The sequence below is a fragment of the Zootoca vivipara genome, chromosome 8 (genome assembly GCF_963506605.1).
Source record: "Zootoca vivipara chromosome 8, rZooViv1.1, whole genome shotgun sequence".
Taxonomy (NCBI): domain Eukaryota; kingdom Metazoa; phylum Chordata; class Lepidosauria; order Squamata; family Lacertidae; genus Zootoca; species Zootoca vivipara.
This window is the reverse complement of record NC_083283.1, coordinates 58,598,789-58,617,546: the sequence shown is the minus strand read 5'-3', so window position 1 is coordinate 58,617,546 and position 18,758 is coordinate 58,598,789. Positions and strand designations below refer to the sequence as shown.

The window sequence follows — 18,758 nt, the reverse complement described above, 5'->3', positions numbered from 1 at the left end:
ATGTAAAATGATATATAAGTAGTACAGGTGTAATTGTGAAATGTTTTTAGCTAATTCATCCAAGTGCTCCTTTTTGCTGTGCAATCATAGGCATCATGCTTCAAATGGTAAAGCTTGTGTAAATTGATTAATGGTATTTTTTTTTAAAAAAAGATTGACAACTATGAGTTCTGAAGGGAATTTTGTGATATGGAACTGTTGAAGTTAAATGTAATAGTAGATCAATTAAGATATAATAAAGAGAATCAACTGAAGAGGCAAAGCTTTGATATCCCCCCCCCCTTGTCTAAAATCCCTGGTGGCACAGGTTTTTTCCTCTCCATTCACAGTACAAGAAAATTCCATTATTCTTTTATTAGCACTCTTATTGGAACTGGGCCATTTGTAACCTCTGTTGCCTCCTTGCACATATCCTTTGTGGCACTATATCAAAGTATCCTCAACTGTTTTTGACTTCAGTTGTGAGTTTATGCACTTATTTTACTAATGACTCATCAGGAGGTGTGGAAAAAGAATATGAATTCTTAGACTTGTTCTTTTGATCTCTGTTTTAGGGCCTTTTATAAATAACAAAAGTTTCAGAATCAAGTGGCAAATAGTTTTTTCAAGATCACAGGCTTGTGTAAGGGTTTGTTGGGAGAAATGGAGGTAGAAAAATAAGAGAAGTGCAGGAAGATGAAAAGGCTGTGTTCTTATGTTCCAAATTATCTCCAATACACTGCACGTTTATATCTTGCCTGTGTCCATCTGAAACACTTCATTTTCCTTTTGTCATTCTGCATTCCAGCTCCTACTCCCCTACTAAGCCGCTTCAATATACCAAACCTCTGCTATTGTTTTTTTTTAAAAAAAAAACATTTGCTGTAACCTAATCATGTTCACATCACATTAACTTTTTTAGGTTACAGTTTCTGTAATTCAATACATGGATGCAGCTGCCTTGTGGCAGCCTAGCAAGTTAATTTACTTCACATATTTTTAGCTCCTAATATTTTCCACAGATTCCAAGTGTAATTTCTTACATTTCTTGGAAGTAAGCTAGTTACAGTGACTTTAGCGGAGCTTATTTCCACATCATGGCTATAATCCCACAAAATCCTAATCTTTGAAGGGTGGGTGTGCCTTTCTCTCCTTTGCTTTCCCTAGCACAATTTCAAACTGCTTTTAGTATAGTTTTGTTTGTGGTTTTGGTGAGGCTGCTGAAATAGAAAGGACATCAAAACCCAGGATGTGCTTGCAAGACTCTGAATTAGAGCCAAAGTGTTTTGGACAGTGCTAGAAATATTTCCGCATGCAATACCAACCATAAGATGTAATAATTGCATAGTATATGTATATCCTCATAGCTGCAGGGTATTTCCCTGTTTGCATTTAGAAATTTGTCTCTTGGGAGTTTCTGTAGTCCGGTACTTAGGACTTCCCTTCCCACTGTGTTAAGGGAGAGTGAGAGAGGAGTAGAAAACCACTGAGAAAGCTGGAGGAATGGAGTGGCTATAGAAAGGCAGAGACTGTGTTTCAAATTCTGTCTAGTCTGTTATCCTTACCAAAGACACCCCAGGGAAATATTATTGTTATCCATGTGGATAACAGTGCATACCAAAAGTGGGGAAGAAAAATGTCCAAGGAATTTCTGCACCTGTTTGTCATAGATCATATATCCTTAAGAGCAAAAAACCTTCTTGATAGCTGCCCCCAGACTTTGGAACTACTTGCCATCGCTGACAGCCTTCTGCTAGCAGACAAAAACATTTTTAGGCAGACATTTGGCTCCTAAGTGTTGGTTTTTACTGGTGGTTGTGTTGTTGTGTTTTACCTATCTTGTTTCCATGTTTTTACTTTGTACTAAATTGTGTTTATTATATTTCATTGCATTTGCATAGTTAGCTGCCTTGATCATTTGGTGGAAAGGAGGCGTGTAAATTTAACAAATAATAATAAGCATAGGCCCTTATTTTTAGTAATGGCTCAAGATTAGGACTGTGGGAAGCTGTATCTTCACTGACCGTGCAGCTTCGTGAATAGTTTTGTGATTTTGCGTTTGTGATTCTTGCGGTATATCTTTATTGTTAAGAGTTCAGAGGATGTTCTTCAGGGGCACAGTGGTTGTCTTAAAACAAACAAACAAAGGCAGAGGTTAACTCAAGCTCCAGGAGCCTGTTGAAAACCCTGACAGATGTCATAGCTGACAATTGACTAAAACTGATGAGACTTCTTTCAGCATTTTTGAAGTATTTCTGCATGATGTGGAATACTTCCAAATTGAGAATTTTATTCAGCTGATTGATTGGAGAAGTAGGGAGGCTGAGGATCTAAAACAAGATATATTTCATATACGCTACAAAGGTACTGATCAGATTTTCCCTGCTTATAAAGCCAATATTGGGTTTAAGATAATATTTCATTGTTTCATTAGCTTGAGAGCATTATATTAATTTCTCTCCTTGGTCTTTCTAGCATGTAATATGAATAAGGATCCTTCACTAGGGAACTGATGTCAGTTTCCATGAAACTGACCAAGGTAAAGGCACTCCTTATGATGGACATGACCCATGTTATTGTTGGCATCTGTCTTGTCTTGAGAGACAGTGGTGTGTGCCTCTGGGGGTGAAGTCAAACTACTGCATTAGCAGCACTAAAGTGACCTCTCCAGGGTGCAAGCCTGGGCAGTGTGTATGGAGCTCCTGGCTGCCCAGACAACAAGACCTTCCTCTTGGCCTTACTGTGGTCCAAAGAAAAGCAGAACAATGTGTTTGGCACCAGCTAGGTGTCATCCAACCGTCTTAGAGACTCCAGATTTGTGCAGGGTTTACTCCTTAGCCTTTTCTTCTCCCAAAGATATCCTACAAGGCAGTGGAGGTTTAAGATAAGAGTTTTCCTTCTTCTACATGGGCTACCTTCCCAGGTTGATAAGTCCCATCTGCCCCTCACTTTCCTCTACAACACATGCAAGAACCATCTTCCTGATCACAGGGCCCACTATTGGTCTTATCTGCTCAGACCCACTGGCTACCTAACACCCCATATACCCCTGAACTATACACCCAGACTATACAGAATTGTGTACCCAAGCACATCGCTTTCCACCTCACCTTCAGCATTATGAATCCTTTCAGATGCAGTCCAGCATTATCCCTTTATGTTGTTAGAAATCCATGTCAAGTTGTTCTTGAGCTATTTTGTTTTCTTGGTATCTTCTGTTTCAGTTCAAAAGACATTTTCATGTGTTGCATGTGAGAAGAGATTTTTTTTTTGTCAAGAGAATGAGAGATGTTATAGGAGCCAGTGCTTTTTATCAGGCTGAACAGTAGTCTGTTCACAAAGGCATTCTTACTGAAATAAGAAATTTATTACAGCATTTTCTTAAAGACATTAAGATATAATATACTAGGGTTGAGATAACCTCTGTGGCTTGCATCTTTGGCACAGCGCTTTGGAAGGAAAACAGAAAAACTGCCCAGATGGTAGATTGTATCTTTATAAAATACAATCCAGGTGAACTTAGGACAGCAAAAACACCCCTCCCCACCCCTTCTCTACATAAGTGCCTGGAAACTTCCATTTCACTGTATCTGAAGAAGTGTGCATGCACACGAAAGCTCATACCAAATAAAAACTTAGTTGGTCTTTAAGGTGCTACTGAAGGAATTTTTTTTATTTTAAAACTGAGAAAGAAGAGCTTTTTGAAGGGAAATGGTGCTCCTGCCCCCCCCCTCCCATTGAGAACAGCAAGCTCTCCATCACTGATCCTTCCACATGGCTGGTGTCTGTAATTGCAGAGTAGTATAAATTTGGTAGGCCACTCCCTGCTGATGTTAAGAATCGTTCCTACTTTTGCCCTTTTCCAGAATTCTGCATGTATTTATAATATTTATTTCCTGGTTTTCAGTACTGTATAAGCAATTAAAACCACAGCATTATAATATAATAAGCAGATGAAGTGTTTCCCCTGCAAAGCTGTCACTTGATCCAGTCCTGTCTTTGTAACAGTAGGCTCTGGGCGATGTGCTACAGCCTTTCTGTTCTTCAAAACCTTTTCTCCTGAAGCAATCTGCACACCACCAAGTATGTAGCTTAGGAGACACCTATGTGTGGGACTACCCAGAGACCACAATAGCTTATATTACTTTATTTAAGCTACTAGTTGACCCTCCCATGCATTGCTGTGGGTTATCCCTGTGGCTGCCCCCACCCTGTGACGATCCATGATGCGTTGCTGTGCCTGACTCAGGGTCATAGCTGTCAAGTTCTCCCTTTTTTTAAGGGAAATTCCCTTATGCTGAATAGGCTTCCTCACGAGAAAAGGGAAAACTTGACAGCTATGCTCAGGGTCAATGTCTCCCAGGAAAGGGGGAGGATGTGTCCGTTTCCCCCTGGACTATGTGCTTTTTCCTCCCCTCCCCTCCCCCGTGGTTGTGTCTCATCCCTGTGTTTACTCCCATCCTGTAGTGACCCATCAGGTATCCCGTCCCCCCTCCCCCCACCCAGTGGCTCCCCCCACCCTACATCAGCCCATGACCTATTTGGGCCCCTCATCCCCACACCCAGGGCACCATTCAGGATAGTATTTAAAGGGCTGTAGAGCTGAGGCCTAGTCTGTAAAGTGAAGCCGAGGCCTAGTCTTTAGGCTGTAAGGTATAGGTGAGGCCTAGTCTGTGGGCTGTAAAGCAGAGCCAAGGGCTAGTTTGTAAAATAAAGCAGAGCCTAGTTTGTAGGCTTTAAAGTAGAGCCAAGGCCTCCGCCCTGTATCTCCAGTCCTTGGCTCTGTGGGTTGTCTGGTAATGGCCTTGGTGGTTTCAGTTACATGGTTGATGACATCATTATTTGGCGCCACCCTTAAGAGCTTTTGCTGGTGACAGTGCGCAATCTGCCTTTCTATTGGATGCTGCTGGAGTCTTCAGAGTTTCTGCTGGTGATGTATAATTTGCACGCCACTTTTTTGTGTTTAATCATTATTTTAGGTATGAAAGGTGTGCTTTTTGGGGGGGGGGAATTATGCCAGATCCCTCCCTGATGGGCAAGGTACGCTTTGTCCTAATTTGATGCAATTTGGTTCAGCGATTACGGAGGAAGGGTGTTACATCCGCGCACACAGTGGGAACATTTTTATATACAGTGGTACCTCTACTTACGAATTTAATGCGTTCCGAACACACATTCATAAGTCGGAAAAAATTGTAAGTTGAATCCCATAGGAATGCATTGGGAGAAAAATTCGTAAGTAGTAGCAACCCTATCTAAAAATTCGTAAGTAGAAAAAATCCTATCTAAACCGCATCCAAGATGGCAGACGGAGCTCCATTTGTAAGTAGAGTTATTCGTAAGTAGAGTTATTCGTAAGTAGAGGTACCACTGTATATAGATGAGTCCTCGAAGCAGTGTAAGCCTAAGTGAAATTAATTTTACCAACAATATAACCTAAATAAGTTATATTTATTTTAGTAGAATTATTCCACTGTAGGCTGCTTGTTGAATTCACTGCTACTTGTTCAGCATCACCAGGTAAAAATAAAAATAATTTACAACAGAACATTAATACCTTGAGAAATAGTTGGGTTGAAAAAGTATGGAATATATAGAATGTAAAGATGATGTAGTGAATAGCAATACAGATATTTATAAAAGTGTTGTCATGTGTGAGTATGAGATCACAGAGAGGCATTGGATATATTTTGCATCTTCACACACAAACACTGTGTGGAGAGAGAAAATACTGTTTGTGAGATTCAGTGGTAGTTCTCATGTATGTTAAATTATGCGTGTGCAAAATACTCCTTTACTAAGAGAAATGAATCAAGAACCAGGCATCATAGTTGAATGTATAAGGAATGAGCATTTGTTTTTCTTTTGGATCTTTAGGGGGGGGTGCATTGTAAAATGAAGACATTTGAGATTACTGTATTTAAAAAGCTTGTGCGGGACAAGTCATTAAATGCCAATTCATGTCTCAGGCAGACAGTGGCAGCTGCTTCTTAATGTGTGGCATTATCCAATATTAAATCAGTGGCAAATGGACAGTTTGATAGATACTGTCATCAACGCAAAGATTATGAAAATCATTTTGAAACTCACTTTTAACTTTGTTTTAAGCTAAGTAGCATTTAGGCTTATGCAAGCTTACCCCCTCACAGCAATGACCATTGCCTTTCCAGCTTTTTAGCTAACAAAGCACAGACCATCTCTGCTAGTTCTTTGGTGACTGTGTAAGCCTGTTTATGGTTTTCTATGCATATCATAGCCAAGGGTCTATGAACAAAATTTCCATTTGCAAGCACATCATTGTGGAATAGTACTCAGTGGTCTTTTCACTTTGATTGATGGTTTTGGTTTTGCACCATCTGGCTTCTGATAGGCTGCATTAATCATAACCCAGAGAAAGAAAACCAAGAAAATATATGCATTACTGTTTAATGTCTGTGTGTGTCAATGTCTAGGAGTGTTAATTTCAGTATATAACATTAAAAACATTTATATTGATAGATAAAAATTGGTTACATATGAAATTACTTATGGAGCCTACATAGAGAGTGATCCATTCATGTGTGTATATTTCACAGTAGTTCAGCAACTCAATTATGTTTCATTCGGGCTGAAATCCTCTACACACTTATATGGGGGAAAGTCCCAGGTGTGGACTTTGCATCTGAGTAGATATGCGTAGGATTGTGCTGTCAAGTTTTCTTCCATTTCTAACACAAGAGATTATAAATGAATCTGAGCACATCAAAATGACTGGTTGTACAGTATAATTAAAATTAGGTTTCAGATTACATTTTAGGCCACTTAAAAATGGCCTTTGGAGTTATTTGTTTTGCGTTCTTTGTAAAACCACAAAATTGTGGTTTTTTTGTAAATCCTCTTCAAAATTGTGAATATGATTTTAAATCTCCTAGAAAAGATTAGTCAGCTCTGTTTCAAATATGTACTATATGTTCCTAGATATTAGTATCATTAAATACATGGATTTAATTTTCACATTTAGTATATGAATATGATGGGAACCGTTACTTTATCATTAAAGCCTCCTATTGAAAACCAAATATTTTAATAGATTTTAGTCCCTAAAATTACTGTGTCAACATATGATCAAGTTTGATTGAAGGAGCAAGTTACACCAGCAGAGTGTCAGATTTTTTAAAATGCTGCTATTGTGCTGATGAAACATCTAGATATGACAGCATAGACTATTAAAAAAGAGAGATAGTGTCGTGCTATGGAAGATTCTGTCTGTGCAAGCATTTTAGCTTGCCAGCTGAAAGAATCCCTCCTCTCCTCCCCCTGTATGCTGCTTTGAGGGTTCTCCCCCAAGTCAGTTTTGGGGTCTCTGGGGAATGGCGGGTAGAGAAGCCCCATCGCACAGGCAGAAGTCCTTCTGCAGGGCTTCTGCTGATGTGGCTCGTTAAGTGAATCTTACCTTAAAAGACTAGCAACCTAACCCTGCCCCACATATAAGTTAACCCCCCAAAAGTCTTAATAAGCTATAAAAAAAAACCTACAGAGTGGTGTCTCTTGGGCAAATAGCTTCTGATATTTAGAAATACAGTATTGCGACATTCCTTCTTAGTGTCTTTAATCCTTCATTCTTGTTTTTAAGTAACATATTGTGCTATACTCAGTGCTTTATTCATCGTGATTTGATTGGCTCTTACACCAGACTTGTGTCTAGGATACTGCTTTTCCAGTTTTCCAAATAGCGATCAGAGTCAGAGTGATAGAGAATGCATTCTTCTGAAAGGTGGTAGTTGGCACATGAGAACAATATATTGGTTGCTGTCCTTCCATTTCACACTCCCCTGCCTAGTGGTAGTCCTGCTTGTGTATTGGGATTAGCAGTGATCACCATGGTCGACATCTGGCTGACTTTGTCAATGTGGCCACCCACAGAATGCTATGAATTTGATACAGAACTCTATTCCACTCACAGAAGGAGTTTCTGTTCACAAAAAGGATCATTCCGTGACTTAGAAGCAGAACATTTGGTTCCAACCCATTGTTTGCTGTGGACAGCATAAATCTGGAAGTACCGGTATATGAAATGCTTTCAACCCTCTACAGTGCAATATAGCTTGATGCTGCGGGTGATCAAATACATAAAACAAAGTTAAGCTTTTATGTAAACCTGCTTGCTTTATTACCTCAGGCATTGATTGCATCAAGTGAAAGCCACAGTACTGTATTCCACAACATTTATGAGATGTCTCAATTAAAATATTATATAAACTGGTGTGTAAAGATAAGAATTATCAAAATAATCAAGCTCTTTAAATTTCAGGTGTCTGGCTTTACTAGTACTATAGCTAGGGTGGGCGAAAACCCCAAATTATCAGCACTCTGACAAAGCTAGGAATAAACATTAAATTCCTGTGCATTTAAAAAAGCATTACACTTTTTGATCCTAGGCAACAAGTCACCTGGGAGTTTTACCTGTCTATGTTCATGAAGGCATCTTTCTTTTCCAGTTCCAAAGACATTTGTAGAAGTTTAAATGCTAAATTTCAAAGGTAGAAAAATAGAATTTGTACGTACTTTCCAAAGAAATTACCTTAACACAACTAGGTGTAAAAAGCACTCAATAGTACCTTGGCTCTGACACAACTCCGTTGGTGGGGTGAAGCACAGTCAAACTGTAAATAAAATAAATAAATGTGGAAGACTGAGTTTTGGGGGATGGAAGCTGCATCATTTCAACTGAGCTACTTGGGGAAGTAATGCAAATGATGTAGTGCTTTGGCGAGATTTTCTCCCCAAACATCCAAAAAAAAATCTGAAACTGTTTTTAAGCTGAGCAACCAGAAAGATCCAATACAAATTTCTCTGCCTTTCCAGCCTGTCTTCTCTCTTGCTTCAAAACCTTTGGAACATAACATATAACAAAAGAGAGTGGAGAGTGGAAGGTGCAATCTACACATCTTCCTGCCAGCTAAAACAAAAACCAACAGGTCTAATTTTAGTAGAACTAGTCTTGACAGGGTTTATTTTAGGGTAAATATTTATCAGGTTTACTTGAAGACATTTGGCATAGTCTTCATTATAATTAAGTCGTGTAGTTTGGGACAAAATAAATGCTGCCCTAGGAAGCTATCAAGAAATCGGAAAAACCAGTTGCTGACAGAGCGAAAACAAACAAACCCAGGTTGGCTATTCTGCACACTCTCTCCCATGATGACTAAATGGCCTTAATTTTAACATATCTGGAGCCTTGATTTATTAGTTCTAAGATGTGCTGGATTCCTTAATGATTCTGTGCAAAAATGATCCTGCAAGATACTGTGATAGATCACAGGCATGTTGAGACATTTTTTACATGCAGGACTCCCCACCAAATCACACCCAGCAGTTGCAATTTGATAGTTGGTAATGAATTTCGTTCAGTTTACTTTTCTAAGCAAACAGACCTAATTCATATTCTTTGGACTAATACATAGATTAAAATACAGGGTTTTTTATTTGGATTATGCTATAAAAATAGAACAAAATGTGTATTTTGGGAGGAAATATGTGTAAATGTTAGCTGAAAATATATAAAATTGTGCATTTTAGTGAAAAATACTGCATTTGTGTGCATTTTAAAAAATGAGGAAATGGAAGGAACCTATGCTTGAACACATGCAAAACTGACATAGACCAAAAATAGACTGATCCATTCACCCCTACCATTAAATAATTACAAGCTGCTATGGTTCTGAAAGCTTTTTTCTTCCTTACCAAATAGATCATGAAAGCTGGTGGCCTCCTAAGAATTATGAATAAGAAAGAAGATTGTGGTCTTGAATTTTAAATGCAAGATAATATACTAAAGTTGACACTCAGTACCACACTATTTATATCACCCTGCCCAGGGCCAGGCCCTACCATGAGCCAGAGTGAGGCAGTTGCCTCAGGTCGCAAATTCTGAGAGTGGGAAGTGGTTAGAAGGGTGTGCTCACACCTGCACAAAGTTGCGTTTGCTAACTTACCTGGCTTTGGAAAGGTGGTGCAAGGGCTCTGGCATCCCCACCCCATCATGGCAGGGCCCTAGAGCCCTTGTGCCTCCTTCTCAAAGCCAGGCAAGTGTTTATCAGGCATTGGGAAGGAGGAGGGAGGACTCTAAGAGCCTTCCGTAGCCCTTGTCCGCCTTCCCAAAGCTGGGCATGCAGCCCTCCACCTTGCAGGGGGCTGGTTCTGGGGATTCCTGGCTTTATGTGTTTTTGCATATACATGTCTACCCCCAGAACCTAACCCTCATGTAAGATGCAAGGCACCTGTACTGGTATTTTATTTTAAATAAGAAATATGCAGAAAATAATTAGAATGAAAGTTCAATTATTTAAAAACAATATATTACTAATGCAGGGGTACACATAGAGTTTGCATACAAACAGATATAAAACAAAACCATCTAGAAGATGCAGTGAAGCAGCTTCATTGATAATGTTGCCATTCATTATTACTGTACAGCAACATAAGTCAGATTTCAGTGTTGAACATTGTAACTGCTAAAGATGCTGTGTTGTCTATAATAATAGTTAATATATCCTTATGAATTAACAATGGTGAGTTCTCTATTGGGAACTGATTCTGGTCTTATTAACTGCCTCAAGGTGAATAAGTATAGAAAATATAACCCTCGTTATTAACTTGTTTTTCTTTCTCATAACCTGTGAGTTTCTCCAGTGGGAGTTTTTTGGATGGAAAAAAAGAAGAGAGGATAAACAGTAAAAGAAATAAAATTCATATTTTATGGTGTCTATCATTTTGGGGCTTGCAGAGATATTCTCAAATATTTTTTATCAGATCTGTTGGCTTTGTTTGCAAAGCATACCATTCATAAATTATATTTGATGAAGGCAGAGAAAAATTGATGTAGTTGTTGAAAGAGCCGGTGGCATAGAGGACAGAGTGCAAGGCATGGATCTAAATCTCAACAGGAAGTGATCTGACCATGACAAGGAACTGATATCAATATCTCCCACTTTCAGATCACCCTCTCATGCCCAGCTGAGAAAGCAAGGTCCAGAGTGTGGACTGCCACATGTGTTGGGCTGGGACAAACTTGTGGTCATCATGGTAGCCATGAAGTCCTAAGCCATTCCATAGATAGCCAATTGTCTTGCCATGGATGTTGAAGTCCCCCAGAACCAACAGTCTGGGAGTCCTCAACACCACTGATAGCAGCTCTGTCAGCTCAGGCAGGGAGACTGCTGGGCAGTAGCCAGTTTCTGTTCAAAAGTGGGGTATAAATATTATAATTCAGATGTATAAGCCTCAGTTGAAATATATTACTAGGTGTCATCTAGAATACAATCAGGGCATTTTACAAAATGGTGGAATGGCCTATCTTCCTTTCCCCTTTGACCTCCTCTCTTTTTTACCTCTCTCACCTACCCATTCCTAATTCTTACGTTGTCTATACATTTAGCACCTAGTGGAAAAGTGGGGGAGCTACAGTATTCTCCACACTTCTTTTTTCTACATGATGAGAATATGTTTATCTCACTTCTGATTCTCTTTAGACTGTGAAAGAGCTTCAGTGGCAAGTGCTCAAAAGCTGGCTCACATAATTCCTGTGTTCAGAAGCCATATTTCAGTGCACAAAAAAAACACTGGGGTGCATCTTAATCCTGTAAGCACCTCATGAGGTGTGAGAGAGGAGACCTCTTAGAGTCTGCCTGAGGCTTCAGGAATGGTTTTGTGGCATCTCTGCGCACACTGCATGGTAACTGGGTCTGCAGAACTTTGTGAATAGTCAGTTTGTTTTTCAGAGCTCCTCTAGAGCCATAACTATCCCGAGTCTTCTGACGCAGTGCTGTTAGGCTCTGTGACCGTGTGACAGTACAGTCACATTTCTCTTTTGAAATGAAAGATCACAACCTCAGCTCAGTAGAAGTCAAGTCAGTTCTTTACGGATGAAAGCACAGGAATTGTTTGTTCTTCATGGCAAAGATCAAAGGAATATTTTAATGGTAAAACACAAACCTTCAACCTCAGCTCATTAAAATGAATTTGCCTTTTCACTCTCAAAACCTGCTGCTGCACAGTGTTTGTTTTACAGCATAATACGTGACACAGAGAACACTTGGGGTTTACATAATTTGACCTTGAGTATACGTTACTTGAACTAACGTCTACTAAGCATGCTACTTCATAGCCCCCATGTATTTCAATGGGAGGTGCAAGGTGGTTGGATTTACCCTCTGCAATAATCTGAATGCTTTCCAGATTCCAGTCGAGGGACTTGAGTGGAGCACTTATAACCCAGCAGCAGATTTCTGTGTCCACGTATGGTATTGCAATAGTTTTTTTTTAATAATAGGTTTTATCTTTATTATAATTCTATTGCTATGTAGTTAATGTGCTTCTTAATATTAACACTGTACACTAATAGATGTAATTAGGTTGTGAAATGAATAAAACTTAACTGGTCTTTGAAAAATAGAAGAAAATTCAAATGCACATATAATATTGAGATTAATAACAACTGGGTCACCTGATCACATTCTTTCCCACTACTGTGAAATGTAATCACTCCTAAATGTACAGCTATACATATACAACTTTATGAAAAACCTCTTCTTTTTCCCCTATCTTTTTGTTGATGTACAAGTGGCTAGTCTGGACTCCCCCCTACTCCTGCCTTGCATGTTTCTGACAGCTCTTTTTCATCTTACTCTATAGTAGCTTACACTACACTGGTTTGTGAATGAGGCCTAATTCATCATATCAATTTCCTTTTTATATTTAGGCCTCATTTTTTGGCCTTCTAGGAGTTTAAGTTTTTTAAAAGATGAGAATTTTTACTGTTGATCTCGTTGTACTTGTAATAGAACTACATCTGAAATAAAGACAAACTGAATGTTCACCTAGTTTCTTCTTCTTCATCTTCAAAAGTAGTATTTTCTTGTTGGCTGAAACGATTCCCCAACTGAATGCCCTAAAGCTACTAGTTTTCTTTTTTACACTACACTGGTGATAAGTGAACACAATAAATATTAGTAGTAGGTTCAGTGCTTTAGTGTTAAACCAAAAATGCAAGAAACAATACTTTGCAAACACGTGTCATGCATAGAAAAGTTGAGTTTGCACAGTGTGCCTACTGCACTGTTCCATAGCAGTCCCCCTGTTCCTATTTGGACTTGGTTTGTAGAGATTCAGTGTTGTCCTAGGTACTGTGGTTCCAATATATCAGGAGGGCACCATCCTGCTGTAATGTGTTTGTGTCTGATATCTTCTGTTGCTCTATTGTCACTGTGTTTCTCATTTTTATGTTCTCAGTCAGATGGGTAGGCCTGCCACTCCCATTATAATTTCGTTCAGCTTGTTCTCATGTGCCGCCTTTGTGAAACCCCATTCTAAGTAATTTTTGTAAGTATGGACTTTTTTCATACATTGAAACATCTAAGTGCAATCAGGAAGGCAACTGTGATCTTTAGGCAAAAGAACATGTTGACAGGAATGGTAATGTTTAACTAATTCCTGCTTCTCATGGGGTTATTCAGGGAGGTCTGTAAAAGCTACCGTAAGTATTCTTTCAGAATTACAGCAGAGAACAGGAGTCTTTATTTTAATTGAGGGCTGGATAAAATACAAACTAATTAACCCCAAATAAGCTTCCTTGTTTGCCCGCCTTTTTAAATGAACTTGGGGTGCTCAGTTTTGCAACTTCAATCATATTTTTAGATTGCATTTTAACACCATCTGCACCTTGAAAAAGATGGTAATATCTTGCACAGTTGGAAATACTTGTTAATGAATACTTGGGGGGAAGAGTACGAAGGGATAGATATAGTCCAGCTAATTAAGTTAAATTATAAACAACATACATTGGAGATTATATATTTGTCATTCTACTTTACCTGCTCTACTTATTAGATATATGTAAATGCTGCAGATAGACACACTCATGGGATTGCAATGTCAAAGTGCTGTCTGGCTTTCCTTTTCTACTTTAAAGAGCTGCTTTATAACAGAACCAAAACAAGTCTACATCTTGGTGGTTAGCCTGGAACTCTGAGACTAGCTCTCTGGGATATGAAGGAAGGGGCTTCTTCTTCTTCCCCTTCTCCTCCTCCTCCTCTTTTTCTCAGGTTTAATGGTAATGCAGAGTTACGTCGGTAAATATATTTTTAACTGAAGATACTTGGATCAGAAGTATTCTTCACCTCTAGTTCCTATGGTGGCTGGTGCACTTTGGGACTGGTAAGGTGGAAGGCAAGGAGAAGTAGATGGAGACAAAACCAGTGACAGGCACATGTTTCCAGAGCTCATCTGTTACATTGAAAAGTTGTGGGAATGAGCTCTGGCTCAAATTAACTTCTGCATGTACTTGTGCAGCTGATCCACCATATCTGATTTTTTTTTTAAATCGTTTATTTTCTAATTGCCTCCTCAAGCACAGTAGAATATATTGTCACCTTTTCTTTCCTTCTTGTTCTATAAACATTTTATTTATTGTCAAATACTGAGTCAGCTGCTGCCTCCTAGAGAGCATTATAGAAAGGAATTGGCCTATTTTACTGCTAAAGCTGTCAAAACAATATGAAATTTAGTTTTAGGGTTTGTCTTTGTTTGGGGGCATGTATCGGGCCAAAATTACTGTCACAAGGATAGCCTTTTGACTGATTGACAATACAGTATCAGAGAAGTGATGTGGGCTCTCATAATAAGGTGACATTTTATGAGCAGTTTGACTCCTTTCATTACCTGAATTTATACCTGGATTTCCATATTAGAACTGCTCAAGATAGGAATGCTGTCAGGACAGAGTTTGTGGGACTGTTTTGAAATCATTGTTGCTGTCTCTAATAAGATGAAGACACAGCACTGATAAATATTTTAATTGCAAAGAAAAAACAGTTGATATTAATTTGTAGGTCATTGAAGATGAAAAGTTAGCAGGTTCATTTCAAAAGATATGCAAGCAAATGTTGAACTTGTTTCTCTTGTGTTGTTATTGTTGTATAAAAAGGTAAAGGTACCCCTGACCGTTAGGTCCAGTGGCAGACAACTCTGGGGTTGTGTGCTCATCTCGCACTATAGGCTGAGGGAGCCGGCATTTGTCCGCAGACAGTTTTTCTGGGTCATGTGGCCAGTATGACTAAGCTGCTTCTGACAAAGCAGAGCAGCGCATGGAAACACCGTTTACCTTCCCGCTGGAGCAGTATCTATTTCTCTACTTGCACTTTGATGTGCTTTCAAACTGCTAGGTTGACAGGAACTGGGACCAAGCACCCCATTGCGGGTATTTGAACTGCCGACCTTCTGATTGGCAAGCCCTAGGCTCTGTGGTTTAGACTACAGCACCACCCGTGTCCCAGTTATTGTTGTATAAGTAACTTTAATTAGAACATTTCTAAATACTGTATAACGTCACTGGGAGCTAATATTCCTCTCTCTTTTTTTTAATAAGAACAGTTTTTCAACAAAATATCACAGAATAGTTTTCAGTGTTTGGAGGAGGTGTGGAGGAAGACTATTGTTTACTTTTTCAAACAATGTGTTTTCTCATTTATAATTGAATATTAATATTTAGCATTTTTATTGTACCACTGCAGCATATTACAATTAAAATATTGGTATGTCCTTTCATTTAGACTGTTCCCATTTTTACATACGGTAAGCTTGTTTTGGCCATTTTGTGGTGAACTTTTTATGTTAACGCCTCAAAATATATAAATCCTAAATATTTTCTTTTAAATAAATGCAATTCCACTACTAGATAGGTTACTGTCTGAGATAGTTATATCCAACCCAATGATATTTGCTTTCAAAAAAAGTACCTTTGGAAGTTACAATTTACATCAGTTCCATTGCAATTGATTAGGCTCTCTTACAAATATACCGTATGTAGGGCACTTAGAGTGTTATTCTGTTACCTATGCTACATCGCTGTTAATTTAGTTCAGTAGTCCATGTGTGATGAAAATGTAGCATTATCAGTTTTCTCAAGTTTAAATGTTAAAGATTAGTATATCCTAGTCCCATAGGGACAATTCACAATATCAGATGATTAGCGCTGCTTGCTGTGGGCTAAGTGTTCATTGCTTGGTTGTCAGCTATCTCCTCATAGCTTAAAGAAAAGGGAGGGTGGGGGGGAAATGTGTAACCCAAAAACTCACTGTGGCTCATGCGTGGTCTGTGAAACCATGGTTTCCTATGGTGTATGAACCCGGTGCTTTTAAGATTAAACATTATAATCAATTTTTTTGTGTTAGTAGAAAGAAATTCAAAAGCAACAATAGCACAATAGCTTTATGAGGATCTACTGAAATAGTAGCAGAATAGTTTTATGAAGACCTGCTTCACAAGTTTTTATGTTTATCAGAATTCTTCTTGAGATCTGAAGTTGCGCAAAACAAAACAAAAGATACACAAAAGCCAAAATGGATGTGGAAAAAAATATGTATTTGGTGGGCTTGATGGAAAAGCCTCAGCCTACAGATTACATTTATGATAGGAAATCTGCCATTTTTCCTTGCTTGTAACATGTGGCCACCCCCAGCTCCCATTGCCCAACCAAGGACCTCAACTATCATTTTCACCATAGAAATTGACAAGAGAAAATAGCTTTTTTCTACCCTTGTAAGTCAAATATGTCTGGAAAAGGCTTGTGCTAGCACCAGGAGCTGTTAAAATAATGGTACCATAACAATTCAGGCCCATTTTGTAATCTCCAAGTAGTTTGTATTAAGCTACCTTAATCTTTCATACAGGCTTTTGTTAATGTGTTACCCAGCGTTCTCAAATAGCCTTTGCTGCTTATCAGTTTTCTCCATTCTTTTATAATACCACTGAGCATGATAGTCAGGTAAATGACCAAGATTTATCAGGCTGCAGCAATGGTGGTCTTGCTGTCTGATCAAGGCAGACTAAAATGGTTCGTGTTACAATAACCCACTGCAGATCTTTCAGGAAGATACGGAAAGAATTCATTCTCTCTCTTTTTAAATAGCTTGTTCCATTTCCTCAGTTAGATGTCCTCATTGAATAGTGTGGAATGGAATGAGCCCCTACAGAGTCCAGTGTATACATTTTTAATTACTTGCAGTCATTGTTTGTAACAGCTACCCTTGCAGGCTTTTTGCCTGAAGAAATAATACTTGTGTAAATTTAGACCTCCTTTTGGACATGCTGGTGCCAGCACAGTTACCATTGCCTTGAGTAGAAGAAGGGTATGTAATACCACAGGCCATGTTTCTCAAACTGGTCTTTTTCTGTGGCTGTAGATGACACTGCAGAATGTTCATAGTAGAAATATGTAGAATGAAAAGGAACCTGAATGAAAATTCAGGTGGATGAAACTGCATAATTAAATGTTATGAACGATATTTGCACCATATATGGAATTTTCTGTCTCTGAGAACAATTTATAAGTATTATATTTTACCAATTTTTGAGACCGCTTCCCTGATTTCCCGTGGATTTCTCTGTGTGGTATAAAAAAATTAACAACAGTTGTAAGCAAGTGGAACAGAGCTATATCAGCAGCAGGTGCATCTTCAGTGCCAGGCATCTATGCTCCTGCTGCAGCCAAAGCTAACTCTTGGGATAAGGCCATAAGCCTTGAAAAAAAATCATTTCACCGTATTAGTAACTTCTCTAGCTCTGTATGACAAAATCTCCCTCTTGGACTGTTAGTAGCATAGCACACACAGCAACATGATCAATACAGCTGACCTGGAAAAATATTGAGGGGGATTTTATTAGTTGGTTTGGGAGATAGAGGGAAGATATCACTGTGCTGTTTTGTAAAGGATATTGAATTGGCAAATGCAGGGTGTGGGAGTTTTCCAAGTCTGTTATATCATGCTTGTGGCTGCCTCTTATGTAGTTTGAATTAATACAGCATGCACCAGAATTTTCTTGTAGTGAGTAATTTTTCCAACCATGGAATCTTAAATTGAGGCGATGAAAGAAATCTGTCATGAATATCAATCCACCAAGCATTGATAAAAAGTTTAAGGTTTCCTTGACTAATGAGGTGTGAAATTTATTGTCATGCACCACAGTGTTCAGAGTAAATGTTCTATTTCACTGGCAATGATCTGCAATGGGATCCAGTCATACACTGGAAATAAATAAAATAAAATACGCCTATGTAAGCCTAGTCCGTTAAAAAAAATTACAATGTGTTATCTACATCTGTTTCATCCAAAATACCATGATTGTGAAAGCAGGAATTCTAGCATCTTTGGGTTTGGGGGGCTGATTAGTTTCCCAAATGACAACACAAAATAGTGTTAAGACCTACCCTACTGTGGTGGGTCTTAGTTTCCATTTGGAAGTTGCATTGCAGTTAGTTTATTTCAACATGAGAGAAGTGAGGATTTCAGTCTGTTGAGTAGAATCTTGATTTACAAACAAGACTGGGGTTGGAATTTGATGTTATGGCAACCACAAGTCTGATGCAGAAAACATCAGCCCTCTGTTGTCTCCTCCGTTCTCCCTTGTAATGTCTAGTCATATTCAAGTATGATGTCATCAGGCTGCACGTTTCCCCTAGCCACTACATGTCATTCGCTACCCCTTGCCAGGGCAGGGGAAATTATCATGTGGTGACATGTTATGCGTTCAGCATCCCTAGATGTTACAAGCCAAAGGGGAGGAAAGAAAAATGGACGGCTGTTTTGGATGGCAGCTTTGTGTTTGCTGTAATGTCTAGTTCAAGCCTGAGGAAGTATGAGGCAGGTTTGCACTTTACTGTTCTGAATGCTTTAGGGATTTCTGTGTGCAAGTTTTCTCCATGCTTGCTCAGCGACTACTTTGGGGGGGGGCACTTTGAGGGA

At 38.9% G+C, this 18,758-nt stretch overlaps 1 protein-coding gene and 1 long non-coding RNA gene across 9 annotated transcripts in view; one reads left to right on the top strand and one right to left on the bottom strand.

Moving 5' to 3' along the window:
* CDKAL1 (CDK5 regulatory subunit associated protein 1 like 1) overlaps positions 1-18,758 on the top strand; it is a 250,860-nt gene that overhangs the window by 195,729 nt on the left and 36,373 nt on the right. Inside the window, exon 14 of one of the 8 annotated variants that reach the window (XM_035126322.2) lies at positions 2,455-15,375. The exons of the other annotated variants lie outside the window; for them this stretch is intronic. Within the exon in view, the coding sequence (XP_034982213.1) occupies positions 2,455-2,466 (12 nt within the window). The 3' untranslated portion in view covers positions 2,467-15,375. Of the gene's footprint in view, positions 1-2,454; positions 15,376-18,758 lie in introns of those variants that run through there. 8 annotated transcript variants of the gene reach the window in all.
* Positions 8,539-18,758, bottom strand: part of LOC118090507 (uncharacterized) — a 125,293-nt gene continuing 115,073 nt past the window's right edge. The window contains exon 5 of the long non-coding RNA XR_009558051.1: positions 8,539-8,621. This is a non-coding gene — a long non-coding RNA (uncharacterized LOC118090507). The remainder of the gene's footprint in view (positions 8,622-18,758) is intronic.